This window comes from Lethenteron reissneri, chromosome 54 (assembly GCF_015708825.2).
Source record: "Lethenteron reissneri isolate LAM-NWPU_2019-01 chromosome 54, ASM1570882v1, whole genome shotgun sequence".
NCBI lineage: Eukaryota > Metazoa > Chordata > Hyperoartia > Petromyzontiformes > Petromyzontidae > Lethenteron > Lethenteron reissneri.
In genome coordinates this window covers 9,917,472-9,937,000 of record NC_083832.1, presented here as the reverse complement: position 1 = coordinate 9,937,000, position 19,529 = coordinate 9,917,472, and the positions used below count along the sequence as shown (strand labels likewise).

Sequence of the window (19,529 nt, the reverse complement as noted above, 5' to 3'; positions counted from 1 at the left end):
GCGGTGTTCGTTATCCCCTTTTGCGAAGGGGAGAGACCTAGGGTGCATGAGACACAACCGCAGGCCGGGTGGCAGACAGGTTTCGTGAAGTTTGCACCCCCACTGTCATTGATTAAATGGAGTTCTGCTTTTCTGTATTTTGCACTCCTATCGGTTTTTTGTTATTGTTTGTTGTTGTTGTTGGAACTTGCTGACCCATGCCTACTGGACATCTGTGGAAAAAAATCGCTTCATAGCTCAACAGTTTCCTGTTGCAGTCTAAATATAGATTGTGATCGTGAGTCTGATAAATTAAACCTATGCAACTTGCTGACTCCTGGCTCAGGACTGAGCCAACTGCCTTTGCACCACCGTGCCATTTAAAGGTCCCGCCAGTCAGCGCAATCAGCGTTTATGACACCTTGGTGAAGGGGACAAAAAAAATGCTGACTCAAAAATACCGTGATTTGCTGTGCGCAATTTTGGTGGATGTCAATTCTCTTGGCCGCATGCAAAACCGTGCAAACGTGTGTACAGACTCGCACGACACCTACGGCGGCTGTGACCCTGCCTGCATGGCCATTGCTGTATAGGAGCAGCCCCTGGCAGGTGTTTTGCGAGTGCGACACAGCACCAATGCACGACAGCTGGTCCCTGTGCTTAACTGAATGGACTTTCCCCATTAACATGGGCGAGGAACGGTCTATCCTTGGAGCAAATGCCGGCAGGCAGAATCGCCCTCCGATAGGGTTCCAGCTGGCAAGCTTCTGATCCCGAGCTGAGCGTTTTTGCCACTGTGGCTCCCAGCTGAATAAATAATTTACCCCCTGAGTCATGAATAATTTCACAACTTGGGTTGGGTCTATAACACTGGCACGCAACGTGAACTTCAAAAAACATCCCTGCAGAAATTGCCCCGGAGTGACCGCGGCAGGACTCTTGGCATGGATTGATGCATGGATTCTTCATCGGCCACGATCTGTTCACTGCTGGATGAAAGCCGTCGCTATCTCTCGTGGTGCCGCGGTGGACCGATCCGTCTTGCTCCCGCACATCGGCTGAATTACGTCACTTCATATCCACGGCGAACATTCCGTTTGGGGGCAACGTTTCCATCGCTTCAGCTGCTGCTCCGTCGTTGGTCTCAACCATGGGCCAGCGTCACTTCTCGTGGCATGTGCGGCCCAAACCCAATCTCTGAGCTCAACAATCAATGTGTGCTCTCATCAGCACGTTCTTCTTTCCGTGTCTCAGTCCAATTGCAAGTATGCATCCTCCCCCTCTGCTTGGTTGCACACCCTGTGTCCATTTTTTTAATGCCTTTGCGATCGTCCACGTTTCTGATCTCGATGTCACAAGTCAGGGCAACAAACACTTACAAACAATATAGACATAGCAGATGGCACTATACATATAACCAAGGTGAGAGATAGTACAGATGATGCTATGCAGATGGTAATTATGAACAGTAGAGATAAGCCGACAGTACAGATAATATGAATTATATTATATGTATAATACGTGTGGGATTTTACAGACAAACCCGGGTTTGGTGATCGATTTGCCCGTGGCCCTGGGTGACATTCACAGACTCCTTCCCATACGTTCTTGCTGTACGCAACCCGCGTACACGCGCCTACACGCAATTCTGCCGCTGGACAGAGCAGACGGCACAGACTCAAAGGCGCTAAACAAGGCAGGACGGAACTGAATTAATGCTTCTAAATTTCAATCGCTTGCGCCATCTCATGACGATCGAATTTACTCCGGGAGAGGAATGGTGCAGTCGCTGTGCGCTTAGTCGCTTAGTCGACCACGTTGTCGTCTAGAGCCGGGCAATCCCTGTGGCAAACGTATAATGTATATCCAACCCTAAGGATGGAAGCGCGATTCCAGGTTTAGGAATCGCAAGAGCATCCGCCAAGCTTCAAGGTTTATTGAAAGTATTTTTTGGGGGGGGGGGGTTGGCGAAGCCCTCTCCAAGCACTCGACTTTCTGGCTGCGGAGAAGAGGTAAACACATTGTGGGTCACGCGTCCTCCCCGGGGGAGATCGGTGGGAGGGGAGGGGCACTCGGCACGTCTAAAAAAATTCCTTCCCGTGGCCCACGGGGGAATTGCGTTTATTAAGAATGTCAGGAGCCCTGCAGGCTCCGACGCTTACGTTCAAGAACGCTAGCCAGAGCTGCGAGCCCGATCTGCCGCATCCTCCGAATCCAGGAGCACAACGCTCGGGGAACTTGTGCCCACGGAATATCTGCACCCCACCCCCCGCCACCCCACGTAACAGTTTGTGCTCTGTATCAGGCTCCTATATAATGCTAACCGGCTTCATCCAACACCTCTCACCCCTCTGCATGTGATCACGTCGCAGAGTGGCGCGTCGCAAAGTGGCGCGGAGGTTTTATTCGCGGGCTCTTCGGCAGCGTCCTCGCTCACCTTGTGGCTTGGCTCTCGGCGCCCGGTCCGGTGTTGCAGCGGCTACCCCCTGAGTCCGGCCCGTCCGGGCTTGAGCAGCGGCCTGGCTGGGCTGACTGGTGACGGTCGCCTTGGTCGCTCCGCTCTCGTCGCTGGCGCAAGCACGACCGCTGCCGAGCGGCGATCTCACCGAGGTCACCGGCGGAACTGTGGGTAGACGGCGAGATCGGTCAAGGTCACGAGGTCGGCTCGGACAATTTTGTTGTAGATGCCCCTGCGCGTCACCGTTGCCTTCTTCCTTCTGTGAGATCAATTTGCGCGGATGACCCCTGACCCCTCAAGGTCTGTTCTTAAGTGTCATCAACACCGTTGTGGCTTTGGCCAACGACCTCTGGGCGCCGCTCGAGTGCCTGCCTTGGTAAGCCATCATCATCGTTAATATCATTAATCACGGTCCAATCTTCATCATCGCAGCACTTGCTCTATCTACTGCTAGATGAAGACCTCTCCCAAGTAACGAAATCACAACGATCTATCCAGCTCCTGCACATGGACAGATTTCCTTGCTCCACCTCAAAAACTGATTTAAAAATACAGAACCATTAGCACCCTATGGCACCCATTTATAAAATGTTCACTATGGGCATTTAGAACAGAATACTTCACAATTACGAGACCAACAAACCGTGTGAGCCGGTCGAAATTATGAAAGGTTTCTCTACTATCGACCACATACAGACTATCAATCAGCCTTGGAAAAGACTACTCAACATTGAAATCATTATGACTATCATTTGTCCACGACGAGAAGCCATTTGACTCAATATTCAGTCTAATTTTTAAAAATTAAAATATGAATCAGAAAACAAGTTTGCTCTACTGCCATCTCCTGGTCACCTTATAGCCCAACACTTTGCGAATATTGGCACACATCTATGACTGCCATCCACCAACCTCCACATTCCAAGCACTGCATTCGGAGGCAAGCGCCATCACACACCTGCCGAATATTCATCGGTTTTTATATTTAATGTGACGCGAAGAAAAAACGCTTAAACAAAGGGTTTTCCAGGTGAGCCAGGAGACTTGTCAGACCATGTAGCCAAATCTGGCTGTCGCCTGATGAAGCTAGTTGTAATTACTGGTGAAAGTCGTACTCAGATTGTATGTTGTGGATTTACTCTCTAACACACCGGTGTGCTGTACGAGTAACGAATTGGCACGTTCTGTTTACGTGACAAACCTTACTAATTGGCTGTGTTGGGTAGTGGCGGGGTTAGCGACACATTTATATTTACGCGATCTAACCAATAATAATAATAAAAGCTATATTCCGGATAATATTGGTCGCGAAAGTCTGCGTATTAAACTAACATTTAGCCGACACCGCTGAAATTGTGGGTTGCAATCTGAGAACCGTGATTAATCCGTACTCTCAACGTAGATAACGTAGTAGTCTGAGGCCGGTCATCAATGACTGACTGCATGCCCATAAAATGGTGTTCAAAGTAAACACAAGGTGCTCTACTCAATTATGTCTTGGTCAGTTTTGGAATTAATGTAAATGCATTACGTAATTATGTGTAAACGACAATATTTTGATGTTACATTTTCTAAATGCATCGTTAATAAAGATACGGACTTAAAAACGTGTCTTCTTGGATGGAGGTAGGGGTGAGGGTAGATTTGAACTAATGAACGAGTAAACCTGCCGTGCAGGGGTTATTGGTCATACCACAAGGCTACAATTGCAGCACAGTATTCACACACAATACACAAACGCGCGCATGTATACATTCACAGGCACATTTAATGCTAATGATACCAAATTTAACGTATTTCTTGAGGAAAGCCTCACTAAACCACAATCCCCTTTTTTTGCAGGAGACTTGCATCTAATCGGGATGATTGGCCAATTCCATTAATCAGCGTTTGGCCTCTTGTGGGGAGAAAATCAAAGTACATGGAGAAAACCCAAGCAAACGAGGAGGTAACACTCAAAACTGCACTAAGATGAATTAAAACCAACCTGGCCACCTTGCATTGCAAGCTCACAACGCCTGGTCTCTCCACACAGCCTCCTGTGTACGTACTAACAAGGCTCAACCCCGGTGAGCTTCTGAGATGTGGTGATATTTTTTCATGTTACGCATTAATGGACATATATATATATACATTCATCGCACACTCCCATTATACACGTGCAGACGCGCATTTAAGCACGTCGTGTATACATACGCAAGTACATTTATTTATTCATATATGCAACACACACACACAACGCAATCGAAGAGGAGCAAATGATCTCTGCAAACTGGCAAGGGAGTCCATCCAGGGAGCCTTGCATTTTGGCCAGAGATTTGACTGCACGGAAACACCCTATTATTGAATTGCCAACATCCAGTTGCAGGCATTGGTGTCGGTAAGATACGCGGCATAGCTGTGCGGCAGCGCATCTTCTGCTCGTTCATGAGTGAATCCCAAAGGCTGACCTGGTTAATACTGCTGTGGGTGTATCAGCAATTAATGTGCACACTGTCCCCTTCGCGGTTGACGCGGATGGTCACGTGACGTGCACCCTGGCTGGCGTCACAGTCCCAATTTGTGAAAATTGAAAAATTCCCGCAACTATTAGAGACCATACCCACGTGACAGCCTTGCCCGATAAGAACGGGCGCGTATACCAAATGTACGGACGATTTGATGTGATATGTTCTGCAGTGGTTGCTGTTGTACAGGAAATGTATTACGTGTCCTTGGATGGATGGGCAGTCGTATTGGCAGACCAACAGGTAGCCCATCATTCCCTTGAACACTGGTATTTGATCATCATGCTCGTGGTTACATGTAACGTTTCACGTTAATTGTTTTCGCGGAAATGAAACAGTCGCCGCTAAATGTAACGCGAGGCCTTAAATCATCGGCTTCTAGACTATGAATGTGACATTTGTACGTAGGCCTCCGTTGTACAGATATTGAATTATTCAAAACTGTCTGTAATGAAGTGTACCCATTCCATCTTCTGACAATACAGACTTGGAGATAGATTTTTTAAAAAGAATACTACTGGCATCTCTATACTCCTCACTTTAATTAGCATGCAAGGCAATCCATTTTACAGAGCAAAGAGTGATCACATAGCCACAAATATTTGCAGTGCGGGTCCTTGATTAATGGAATGGAATGCTCTGCACAGATATTCATACTCAAATCAACATGTGCCCCATTTTGTAGAGTGCGTGAATAATATTTCACTTGCATGAGTTCATGCGGGAAAAAAACTCCAGGAAATAGTAAAAAAAGATAAACAAAGATACGGATTACTCTATGGTTCTTTCGGTAAAGTTACGTAGAGAATAGAATACGACGTTTCGATTGCAACACAATCAACCATCATCAGGTAAGCATGAATGAGAAAAAACAAACCTAGTAAACTTAGAAACACAATGCAACACAACGCAGAGAGCCGGCCAACACAACAGCCAACACGCCACCTGGCTGACCACGCTCCTCCAAAGAATGACAAACAGAAAGACAGCAGTCACGAAAGCTTTGAATCTAAAGATACGGATGTTCAAACGCTTTGTGTTTTGCTGGCTGGAATGTGATCTTGCTAACAGAAACAAACTATAAAAGCTACTCCTGATAATATTAGTGCTGAAACAATCAACAGATCAGTTTGACAGAATTTGCTTGCATTGAAACAATGCTGCTGAAATGATGCACTCCCAGAAGGCTGTGCGGCATATGGGTTGTGAAATACGCACATTTGTTTATTTACGTGGACAGATGGATACGTGAAGGAGACATATCTCCTGCTCATTAAACGTTGCTATTAATTCAATTGTTGATAGTTGCAGCTTTTTGCCTAATATTTACGAGGAAAAGGTGCCTTCAACGGCAGGATACGACAACAATCCCATGAGGCTTTGGGTATCCAAATTGAAATCGCCATTCTTGCATGTAGTCTGTACTGGGGTAAACTTCAAACAACACACGGTCTGTGTTTGTATATATATTATTTATATGTTCACAACATGATAGCTGTCTGCCTGTCGGTCTTCATGAGTGTGCAAATTCGCATTTCTGCAGAGAGTGATCGTTTAACATTAAATGTGGTCCTTTGAAGCCACAATTAATTATAAAACATTGACATCGGTTGGCCAACGTTATACTCAACAATTGAACAAACAGGATCCGTTTCATCTGTATTCGCTGTACAGCTTGATTTCCATTAGGGCTGACTTGGCTAACTGGCTTCTTGTCGGTATATCTTTGTTAATTAGTCTACAAGTGTACGAATCAGCATTTGTCACCAGTGAGTCAACTCCGCATGGGGTGTTGTGACATCCCAACTCGCACGACGTCACAAAAGCCTGGCAGCATTACGATGTCACCGCTTGTTTAGAATTGAAATGACTGGATATAGACACCTAAACAAGCGTGCAAAAACACGAGCGCGCGTGCACACGTGAACGCAATAGAACGGAATAAGGCTCGCAGAAACCCAGACTAAATCGGCACAATTGAGGATTCTTAGCGTTCAACAACAATTTCCGAAACCCAGAAAGCCAGTGGTCAAGAGTGACACGGCCGCGGGAAAGCTGCGAGATTTAAAACGACAAAGCGTCCGCTGCCACCGTGCGCGCTCGCGACCGTAGACATCCCGTCAGGTTCAATCGCCACCAACAGCAGCAGGAGCTGCTGTTGTACAGCAGAGTGACGGCAGAAACCGGAGCCGCTGCGTTTCGGACCGCGTGGCCGTTACCAGAAATACCCAATTCGTGAGTCTGCAGAGGCTCATTTGATGCCTTAAAGCAATGAGCTTGAAGAGCAATTTTCTTCTCGTGTTTTTTTTTCTTTTCTGCCCCCCCCCCTCCCCACTTTTTGCTCCGGTGAAATTCAACCCTGTCGCAGCTGCCTTCAAAGCTGCTGAGCTAAAACCCATTAGGAATGGTCTTGGTCGGTGGCTGGCGTGCAAAACCTTGGGTCACAAGTCATCATCGCCGGCCTCCAACGCACGTTATTAGAGCGTTAAAAATTACAATTACTAATTGCGAAAAATCTGTTATAAATTCAGAATGTATGTCAATCTTTTAATTCTAGATTTGAAGCTTTCGTGACTGCAAGGATTCATATTCTTAGGTTTTTTCCGGTAAAGTCACGTAGGTAAAACATTAAAATTAATAAAAGTAAAATATTATAAAAATCACGATGTTTCGTAGGCAACACAAGCTTCCATCTTCAGGTGGAACCGTCACAGCCACGACAGCTGTATCAAGTAAATTAATTTTAATGTTTTACCTACGTGACTTTATCGAAAAAACCTAAGAATATAATGTCAATCTTTTAGTCCGGCATGAATGTCACTATGCATTCGATGATGATGGTGAGTATTATTATTATTGTTGTTTCAAGACATTAATCTGCTGCATCCTGCTTAATTGTTCCCAAGTGTCTCCTTGGGAACATTTTATCCCATCCCCCGCTTGCTTGAATGAATCAAATCGCATAATCTGCTTGCCAACTGTTGCCTTGCAGCAGTTTGGTCCAGAGTGATGCACCGCACCAAGGGGGTTTCACGTTCCGAGCGATCAAAAAAACTAACAAAAGAGGATTCATCTTCTTTGGTTCTTTCGGTAAAGTCACGTAGAAGGGAAATAATAAAATAATAAAAATAAAACATAATTAAATAATTCTCACGACGTTTCGGCCACAACGCAAGCAGCCGTCCTCAGGTGAAGAACAGGTCTGTCAGAAAGACAGCGTCTTCTTCACCTGAGGACGGCTGCTTGCGTTGTGGCCGAAACGTCGTGAGAATTATTTTATTATGTTTTATTTGTATTATTTTATTACTTCCCTTCTACGTGACTTTACTGAAAGAACCAAGAAGATGAATCCCTGCAGTCACGAAAGCTTTAAATCGAAAAGGAATCATATTCTTGTTTTTTCGGTAAAGTCACGTAGAAGGGAAACAATAAAATAAAAAAATATATAAAACAATTAAATTCTCACGACGTTTCGACTGCAACACAAGCAATCATCACCAGGTGTCAAAAACACAAAAAACACAGCAAGAACATTTTCTTGCTGTGTTTTTCCTGATGATGATTGCTTGTGTTGCAGTCAAAACGTCGTGAGAATTTTATTGTTTTATATTTTCATTATTTTATTGTTTCCCTTCTACGTGACTTTACCGAAAGAACCAAGAATATGAATCCCTGCAGTCACGAAAGCTTTTAATCAAAAATAAAAGAACAATCGTTTGTAAACTCGCCAGTTGTCTCCAATTGGCCAGAGCCGAGCAAAGCGGACGGCGAATTACGTTGCCAAAGGGCCACCTCTTGCCTTCCGTGTAACCCCAATTTCGCCCGCATTTGCCAGAGAAATTGTACCCGGTGGATCCAAATTCTTTAATTATCTGCGTTCATCACGAGACAGGGAGGACAGTGACTGGCGAGACAGCCTTCGGTGGCAGGACTTGTACAGCGCAGTGGCTCTTCCCTGTTCCAACGGCAATAACGGAAACGCTCGCGTGTTTTTTAAGTCAAGTGTGTATTGCGTTTACAAGCCGGCGTCCTGAGATATATTGTATATTCTCTGTTTGTTATCGCTTACGCGCGTGTGTTTGGCCGGGTGATCTCACAGCTGTCGTGTGTCATAGGTGAGAGCGGCGAGAGTGTTCCCTGCGAGCATGGCTTTGGAATCCGCCGGCGTTCGCGACGGCGCCCGATTGACTCTGCACTTGAACCGCAGTGGCCCCACTTACCATTGATTTATTAATTAATAAATATGAAATAAATCGTCACCATTGATTACAATTCCATAAATCGCGGTGTTATTATTTAAAAAAGACTCCATTAAAAACGTTTACAACGGAGGACCTCAATAAAAACTTCGACCCATGATCATAATCAATCAATAATAATTGCATATATTGTATAGAGTTGTTGCTTCAGTCAACTAGCTCTTAATATATGTGAACATAAGGAACAGTTTTGTACTTTCCGCGGAGAGGAAGAGAGGATTTAGATTTTCAGGCGATTGGCTTTCAGGAAATGTCACTCGAAATGCCAAAACCATCACCATCATTTACTGCTCCCATTCATCGTATTGTTTTATTTTAATTATGTTCCAAAACATAATGTCCAATTTGTGATTAGTTTATTGGTCGTACTGTGTGTTCATTGGCATGGTGTCTAAAGACAGCCGCTATCACCACCACCACCATCACCATTGCTATCAACATCATCGTCGGCATTTCAGCCAGTACCATCATCACCTGGAGTACCGGTACCATCATCACCATGAATACCAGTACCATCATCACCATGGTTACCAGTACCATCATCACCATGACTACCAGTACCATCATCACCATGGGTAGCAGTGCCATCATCACCATGAGTACCAGTACCATCATCACCATGACTACCAGTACCATCATCACCATGACTACCAGTACCATCATCACTATGACTACCAGTACCATCATCACCATGACTACCATTACCATCATCACCATGAGTAACAGTACCATCATCACCATGGGTACCAGTACCATCATCATCATGGGTACCAGTACCATCATCACCATGACTACCAGTACCATCATCACCATGCATTCACAAGAGTAGTCCATTGTGTGCCAGCATGGTGAAGTATGGTCAACCATCCCACAGCGGATTGAGAAAGGGGCCTGCGACCCATTATTTATGTAATTTTAATGATCATGTTAATGGTCATGTTAATGATCATGTTAACGAGTGTACTGCAACAATAATAGTTCACGTAATTAAGGGGCTGCGCTGTCACAAAACCACCTTGACCCTTTGACCTATACAGTGTGATATCGCACAGCAGCCTGAGGCAGCAGGCCACATCAATTGTGGATGTGACAAATATTGACAGCACAATAGACAATTGCACTGGGCTAGTCATTTATTAATAAATACTGTTCCTATATAACATAATGCGTTTTTTGTTAAAGTGAAAAAAAATCAATTGTAATTATTATTAAATGTAACAGAGATGCACTGTTAATTACAGTCGTATTTCGCTGGCAATCATGCAGACGTGGAAATATTTTTAAAAATATATATTTGCTCGTCCCTTAGCCAGTTTTATCTCAAATATTGTATCGCCCTATAGTCGTGAGATAAAACGCACATTTAGAAATATTGCGGGGAATTGTGATAATCCCATGTTCGGGAATGGCCTCAAGAATGTGATATCATAGAACCACTTCCGAGGTACATTCGAGTTGGAACCCTTATCCACGCTGTGGATGTTTTACTTTCTCATGTCCCTTGCTGTCAAGGTACCTGTCACGTGTCAGTCAAATCCACATTTTAGAGACATTGGGGTGTGAAGTCCAAAGTGGAGCAGTGCGAGGAAAGAAGCCGAAAAAGAAGCGCTGTGACCTGGATGAGTGTGGTGGTAGAACAATTATAGACAAGACAAAACAGTCAACCATGGGTGGAGTAATGGGTGATAATCAACGGGCGAAGTTTCATGGCAACATTGACAGTGGTAGCAGCAACAGAAGAGCGACGAGCAGGCGACTGACCACTGTCTACCCGAGGGACCGGAGCAGATGGGCGTGTTGTTGGATCGTCAATTGACCCGATTGCTCTACGTTGCATTCTATCGAGTCCAAGGAAGTAGAAGCTCTATGCTCCACCACCAGCCGGCTGGGATCGCAACTGACCGAAGTTTGCGCATCGCGCAGCAACGCTGAATTGCCCGGTGCTTGAGAAGGCTCCATTGGCACCGTGGCCGAAACCCATCTATTATTTTAGTTTGTTGTCCTTCTCCATTCACCTCCAATTCGCACGGTTGGCTACGTACGGTACAAAAGAAGTTTAAATTACACACATTTGTCCTGCCCGACAGTGCCCCGGCACGGCAGCGCGTTCGCCTCCGGCGCTGGTAGCGTTGACACGCGCCGAGCGTGGCGGCGTTTATTTTTTTTACGGAATTTGCGCGCCGGTTCTCCCCCCCCCCCCCCCGTCTCTCCCCGGCGGCTGCGGGTAGACTCGTGCCCATTGTGTGCAAGGCGTTGCGGGACGTGGCTCGGGTCCATCGTGCCCTAGATTTTTCCGCACCCTCCGATTAGCAACGGTTGGCTACGTACGTGCATTCGTACACACATTCACGTACGTACACACACGCGGCGTCCGACGCGCATCTCCGCCTCCACGCTCACACCCGAAACGAGGCAGTCCACGAGCCGGCACCACGGTGGCGAGATGTTAATGCTCTCGCCTGGCATGCAGGAGGTCGTGGGTTCGATCCCAACCCTGGCGCCTGCCTGTATATTTGGAGTTTGCGTGTTCTCTCCACGTGGTTTGAATCGTGCGTGAATAATATGCGGCTGCTGCTATTATAAATTTCCATGCGATAAACCACTTGGTTGAGCTATCATTTGTGACCAGGTCACTGTTGAAAAAATTGCTTAATAGCTCAGTTGGCCTTACCGGGTAAAATAAAAATAATTTAGTTTGTCATAAGATGCACTCAACTCTGGCCAGTGTCTTCAGTCCATATTCACCACCTTTGACTAATAGAAAAAGTAAATGTTCAGCCCTGCGATTGCTTGCTTGTGTGCTACTGCTGGAGGAAGGGCCCGCCCACTAGCAGAGACGCTAGAGAGAATCACGCTCATAGGGTATGTATAACCAACAGAGGTAACACAAAAAACACAACCACAAATTCGTTTCTGGAAGACTTCATGAGAGTTTTCAGCATCGGCCATCGTTGTGCCACCGCAGTGGCTGTGAATCGAAATTCAGCCACAGCAATGCTATGACTTTGAAAGAGAATTTCGTTTTTCTTTTTAAGCTTTGGCTGAGGCCCTCCTTTTTAATGTCTGGCGACGTTTTTGCTCACAGCAGACACACACTTGCACGCAAAGACCGTCCCTTGCACGCGTTTAGCATTCAGTGCACACGAGCCTCACTGGCATTTACGAAGAATGTAAGGTCACCCAGACTTTCTAAAGGATGGGCTTGCAACAGGCATAGCGACAGACAACCACCCAGCGAAGTAAGAAACGTACGTACAGACAGACGCAGAAACATACAGGAAGATATGCAGACAACAGCCCGAGATGTGAGATTATAGACAGACAGGGAGACAGACAAGCAGACAAGATAGAAAGACAGACAGGCAGACACAAACACAGCCAAGGAGACTGAGAAGCAGAGATATATGAACAGGCTGATATTGCCCTGCTCTGATCACTCCAAGGTAATAATCATCCAGCATTATAGAGTACGCAATTTGATTCTTGCTGAAGCTCCTGCAGCAGAAGGATTGCACGAACATTTTACAAAGAGGATAAGCAAAGCAACCAAGAGGGTGGAATTATTTCCGTTGACCGTTATTATTTGCTGCACCGCATGCGTACGTATGTTTTGTTAAACGTACACGCATGGCACACGTGCCGAGGCTGTCCATCGTTTATTCTCCGATAATCCTGCTGGCACAGTTTAAATATCTGTCCTCAGGGCCACCTATGGCCCAGTTTTCAGTTTTTACCACCAGGCAGCTGTCTGCATTGCCCCCGCTATTACACTGAGTATGCACGTGGCTGGAGAAAATAGGGAGACTCGGATGGGCCTACACAAACATTTTGAGAGAGTATGATTATCCTGAAAACTCAAACTACTCTTTAGAGGGCATATATATAATACATGTTATTTTTAATCATTTTTTTTCAGGAAACCAGTGTCCAACGAAATGTTAACCAACAATTGTATTTTATTTTACCAGGTAAGGCCAACTAGCTATGTAGCTCGTTTTCAGAAGCGACCTGGCCACAAATGATAGCTCAATGAAAGGGCTTATCACGTGGACATTTATAGCAGCCAAATGCTCTCAAAGCCTACGCGTGCGTAGAAAACCCCACGCATGCCAGGGAAGAATGCTAAAGGTGTGAATAAATAGGTCAGCAACCTATTTGCTGTACTGCCTCATGCAGGCACCTCGCTGCCTATATGCTCCCGAGTGTCTATGGCAGATGGTGTTTTATCAGCGATTCATCGACCCTGCCTCGCAGTATTTTGGGGTTATAGGCGCTGCACCACCACGTAAAAATACCAACGCTTGGTATTTGCACGTTGAAAAGTAGTCAACATGTGGCTTTGCATTTCCCTATGAAGTCTCCTTAATAAAAAGACAAACTGACAGTCCTTTACACACACACACGTAGAACTGGCTGGGAACGCACGGAAACCCCGAGTGATTTGTAATATGAAGGGATTTACTTTTTGTCCGTTTGAAAATTCCCAGAGTGAAAATTGCAGAGAATATCCACTCGTGCTTTAAAGATTATGAGCTCAAACCCGTCACGTGATGACGAACTCGTGCCACGGAACAACAAAAAACCTCGTATACCATGCTGCCTCTGGATTTGGAAGTCTATTGCACGCGTGTGCGCGTGCAGAAGTGTGCGCAAGTGTGTGTACGTGCGATGGGGAGTGGTTAGCGCGCTGCGCTCCGAACCCCGCGACCCGGGTTCGATTCCCACTCACGGCCAACACCAGTGACGAATATCTGAACTCATCCTGGGCCTCCCCTAGGTCGACTCAACCTCAACCGAGTACCTAGTGTGGTGTGTAAACATCGGGCAAAATGCTGGCCACCCTCCGCCTCGTGTGCCGTGCCAGACTTAATAGGTGCTCGCTAACAGCACTTGCTCCAAAAAAGTATGTGGAGGCTATCTTTGTCTTTGTCGCGTGCTCGCGTATGCACGGGTCGTTATCAGTGGCGGAGGGCGGCGGTGGCCGTTAGCGGCGTGCCGAGTCGCAGGTCACCCCAGCTGGATAATAACGACGACAGAGCACCGACTTTCCATCTGCCTTTGCACCTAGAAACACGGCAAGCCTGCGGCTCATCCTCCCACGTCTCTGTCCGGACAGCACGGATGAACTCACGTGCTCTTGAGTTACGTCCCGTCGATTGCTTTCATCAGGCGTGCAGCCCTGCACATTGGTTGCTCATGCCCCACTGCCGGTGGAAGACTTTCCCGCTCAAGCGAGCTCCACAGAACCTCTCTCAGAGAGCATCTTGGCCTACCGTTCAATGCCGGCTAGCGATGGTGGGAGTACCCACTCTTTACCTAACCATATGCGACCCGCCAAACGATCAATTCTGGTGCACACATTCATGCTGCTGTGTGGACGAAGGCAATGTGATTACATAAATTCGCCCTTTTTTCGATTTAAAGCTTTCGTGTCTGCAGGGATTCATCTTCTTGGTTCTTTCGGTAAAGTCACGTAGAAGGGAAATAATAATATAAGAAAAATAAAACTTCATAAAATGCAATTCTCACGGCGTTTCGGCCACAACGCAAGCAGCCGTCCTAAGGTGAAGAACTTTACCGAAAGAACCAAGAATATTCGCCATTTTTGTTTTCACTCCCACGCTGGGAGATCGGCAATCGAAGCGATGGAGAATGCATACAAGTTAAGGCTTGCGACGCCCAACTCTGCAGTGAGGGTCAAGAAAGGAGGGCCTGAGTCATCAGTAGGGGGGGGGGGACTCGGTCACCCCCAGTGCCCCCTGACGTTACGGGGCTGAATAAGTAGCCGAGTAGAAGAATTATTTGTCATTTTACATGTGGTGACTATGTGTTCAGATAATCCATGGAGGAGATGATAATGAATCCACGTGGGACAAAACGAAGGCCGCAGACTATTTTATTTTGTGGAAGAGTCAATATATCGGAAGGTGTGAACGAGGTTTTGGAAAATGAGTATTAGAACGGTGGGATTTTGCCTGGAAAATTTGTCAGCTCGCAGTCATTTAAAACGGGGCCACATTGATTTTCGCCGCAGGCATGCAACCTAGCATTTCAATGAATCAACCGAAGTAATCATTTTAGTGCGGGCTGATTTGCTCGTCTTTGGCCCTTCCACTTAACTGCAGTTTACCTGGGTATATCCACACTGGGATTGTCTTCACGTGTAATCTCTGTAATATGTGAGTGTGGCTGGGGTCAGTCTGGTCAGTTGGTTCATCAGCAGGGATCTCGATCATTTGACTGTGAGTTCAAATGCCCCAAAATTGTATCACTGTAATTTTGAGTTATTATTGTTACCATCATAATCAGCAAATACCATCATCAAAATTACCACCACCACCATCATCAACAACGCCATCATCATCATCGTAATTTATAATTCTGCATCATCATGTATGTATGTATGTTGAACTTCTTTCGCATAGTACATAACCAAACGTGCTAATCAGAAGTGCGAAATCATCATCATCATCTCTCCATCATCATCTCTTCAGATCATTATCATCATCTCTCCAGAGTGTGTAAACTGAGTACCACTTGAGGCTGCACTGCTTGGTGAGAAGCCAACGGTAGTTGTCCTCTGGAGGTACCGGCCCCTGCCATAGGAACGTGGTGTTTCTACCTTTGACTCAGGACCACCCCCGGAGATGGGATCCACCCAAACAATCGTACGAGCAGCAAGGGGACTCTTTTGGTTGGCCTGTGACCATCACGGTGCCATCCCTCTCTACGGTGGCTGCTTGCATTGATCAGACTCAACCCCGCCAGTCCAATGCGCCCTCTCCCTCGGGGGAGAAATACTCGGCACGGTCTAAACAACACAGCAACGGGTCATTCACACAAACAAACCGTGAATCATAATGGCAATGCAATCAATTATAGGCTAATTCCACAGTGACCTTCTCTGCTCTGCCCCTCCGATAATCATATTTCGAATGCAAGAAGACACACTGAGCAGCCATGTGATGGAGCACCCTATAACAGTGGGTGAACCTCTGCCACTTGTACAAATATAAAAGTGCAGCCCTGAAATGTCTTGCTCACGTCACTGCTGGTGGGAGGGCCTCTGCTAGAGGCAGATCTAGAGAGCAATTCTTGAGGCTATGTTTGGCCTATGCAACCGCGCTGGCCAGATATCTTGGAAAGGGTGGAAGTTCCCGCACTTTTCCCCACCACCGTACCGGGCGAGAGACTTAACATCTCGCCATCGCTATGGTCAGTCGTGCACTTAATTTCGAGAAGGCAACCTTGGTTACCATTTTCCATTTAATTTTACATGGCTACATTGTGCTATTGAAGACCATAGAGAATAACCCATCGTTGATTTTGTCAGCTGAGACACAACACTTTTAGATTTTTCTACCATCGTAAGATAAAAAATGTTTCCCATTTCTAGCATCAGTGGAAAGGAAATACAATCACCCAGTGCAATCATTTCCAATGCAGCATTTGAATGCCCTGATTGAGAATTCGTTTGTTGTCACATTTCCCAACAGCTAGCGATTAAGTCGGGCGAAAGTGCAAAGGCGCCATTCTAATTTGAATTCAGGCTATTACAGCATGAAACACATAACACGTGCGATGTTATCCCAGTTGCAGCTAAAAAAATGCATATTCTGAGCCCGGTTGTACAGATGTCTGCCGAGTGTTATTCCAGAAGCGCCAATTTTCTCTCTTGCTTTGTCCGTAGCTTTGAAAAACTAATTTAAATCCTAGTCTCCTAACAATGTTCTGTGCCCTGCCTTGGATGTACGATTAAAATGCGTTGAACATACAGAACAGGTACAAGGGAAATTGAATATTTGTACGTGCACACGTGCCGTATCCACTCTCCCAAGACGTCTGGCCGCTGTGGAAGAGTAGGCCAACAAATACCCGCTAGTGGGCCTCTGTACTTTCGTCTTCCAGCAGCGGTGGTGTGAAGAAGAATTTTTCAGAGCTGCACCGTTACATTTTTTGCCATGTTTACCTTCACACACTTCGTCATCTACCACGAATGCGCAAGCGTTTGCGTTCTCGTCTGAGAGATAGGTTTTCGTACTTAAATGGCCATAAGTTGATTAAAACAAATGTGATACATGTTGGTTTTCTCCTGGCACTGAGCTTGCATGGGACTAAGCAGAACCCCCCTGAAAAAAGATGATATTGAAGCTGAGAGACGTTTTCCTGGGTAAAATGAGAAACCGATTAACTTGCACTGATAAATATTTCAATAAAAATGTGTTAAATAAAACATATATACACACGTGTAGCTCTATAATCATTACCATCATCATTTAGATCAATTGCTCTGTTGTTGTCTACAAAATTATTACTGGGTTAATTCCACAGAAGCGACATTTTAAGAATGCTGGTCATCATGCAAATTTGAGACAGGCAAACAATCGCTTTTACAAACAGTGGGTCAAATCATTGACTCATTGCCAAAATATGGCACTTGCCGTGCTATTCATGCAGCAAAATCTTATCAGACGCTGATGCTGGCTATGAAGCGATGAACCTCAGACGTTCGATAAACACACACACACATTCCTGCTGAGAAAGGCATTCCCATTATCAAACCCGAATGCCGCCTCCCGAAAACGAATCGCGTGGAATACACGGAATCGGTTTGCTTATTAAAATTCCGCACGAGCCTTCCGCAATTTTCATTTTGCGGCGGCAGGTGTAACAAGAACCCGCAACGTTTGCCTTGAGCAGTGCCCCGTGGTTACTCCCCACCCCTTGAACTCACGCAAAGCCTGGCGTGTGCACGCACGTCGTCGTTGTTGTTGTTCGGACGCGCGCACGTACCTCTGGCTCCCGTAGCCTAGGGCTCCGAGATCGCTTCGGTATCGGCCGTCGCATGCGGCGCAAGCTCTGCATCCGAGACGCCTCTCCGACTGGCCGCCCGCTTCCCGACACCGACGGACGCCAGTAGCAGTCGGCAATCCGGCCCCGGGCGCGGAGTCATCGAGTATTCTTTGGACGGCTTCACCACGGGCTCGCGGCTAGCTTGCACCGCTTTTCTTGTTCGCCCCCTCGCCCGCTCGTTCGCTCAGCCGTGAGACTAATGTACGAATTAACGCAGCCCGGACACCGGCAGTGCAACGGCCATGAATGGCACCCGGCGCTCAGGAATCCCGCAAGAGGGCAAGTCGTTCTCTTTTGGCCACCGTGCAATGTCTTGACGCTCAAGGGCCTCGTATCGCGGTGCGGAGAATGTTATATCTCTCTCTGTCTCTCTCTCTCTGTCTTATATCACCAATTGGGAAGCGGTGGGGGCGGGTTTATATTCTTTTTTGTCGTTTTGCTCACACGCGGTATATAGAGAGAAATCTTTTTTTGTTAATCGCGACGCTACCGGCGGCACCGGGTTTTCTTAACGGGAATTAGCACGCTCGATTTTGCAGGCAGCGGTGCCTGCGCACGCGCGCGCTCGCACGCAATGGAGCCCGAGCCAGCCCTGTCACGCACATAGCTCTGCCACCACCACCACCACCGCTGCTGCTCACAACCGCCCCCCCCACTAGCCCCCTTTTGCTGCAAGGTTTTTTTTTTTCACGCCGCATGCATTCTAACCCGAGTCGCTTTCAGCATCGCGAGCCGGGGGTGAAGGACGGAATAGGCGAATAAATAAATAAACAAACAAACAAACCCGCCGGCCACTAGGGCAAATCCACCGCCCCGGCTATCTGAACGAACGAACGGGCGGACGAATGAGCTCTCCCTTCAGCACCGCCAAACACCACGCGCCCGCCCGTCCGAGAAATACAACGAGCAGAAATCTTCAACGGTTGTTAAATTTTCATTGCGCGATAATGCGACGGACAAAGACCGGTTTCCGAGACGAAGCACAGCGGAGCGAAGGGTGAGAGGGTGGAGAAAAAAATCAAAAGGCGGAGTGGAGGAGAGAGAAGAGGGGAGGGGGGGGGAGAGAGACACACGAGGGTTGGAGGGATTGGGATTGTGGGGGAAGAGGTAGCCATGGAAACGAGTATCAGCAGATTTAGACGACAGTTGCTTACAGCTGCCCATTGCCTGGGAAAGAGGATCTGGTTAAACATTCTCTCTTCCCCATTGAAACAAAACATTTTTTTCCCTTAATCGCTCTTCTCATTTAGACGGTGTTTTTTCTCTGCTTCTAAAAAAACCCCGTTGGTTGTTCCACTGACTGGGCTCACGGAGCGCTTGCGTCCGTACCCAGGCACACGCGCGTGCCATGTCAGTGCCTGTGCATATCGCCTCGTGCCAAATCATCTACGGAACGACGCAACCCACCCACGTGTACACAAACGCCTGCAGCGCCCAAGAGGGCATTCTGAGCAAACGTGGACGTTATACGGT

At 46.8% G+C, this 19,529-nt stretch overlaps 1 protein-coding gene across 2 annotated transcripts in view; it reads right to left on the bottom strand.

Moving 5' to 3' along the window:
- The window catches only part of LOC133356390 (FYVE, RhoGEF and PH domain-containing protein 1-like), a 118,425-nt gene that overhangs the window by 48,782 nt on the left and 50,114 nt on the right, over nt 1-19,529 (bottom strand). Inside the window, exons 1-2 of one of the 2 annotated variants that reach the window (XM_061573890.1) lie at nt 17,997-19,053; nt 2,417-2,602 (exon numbers count right to left, since the gene is read on the bottom strand). Coding sequence is in view for 1 of the 2 variants with exons in the window: in XM_061573888.1 (XP_061429872.1) it covers nt 2,417-2,602 (186 nt within the window). In the remaining variant the exon portion in view is untranslated. Of the gene's footprint in view, nt 1-2,416; nt 2,603-17,996; nt 19,054-19,529 lie in introns of those variants that run through there. The other variant, XM_061573888.1, reaches the window with a different exon arrangement.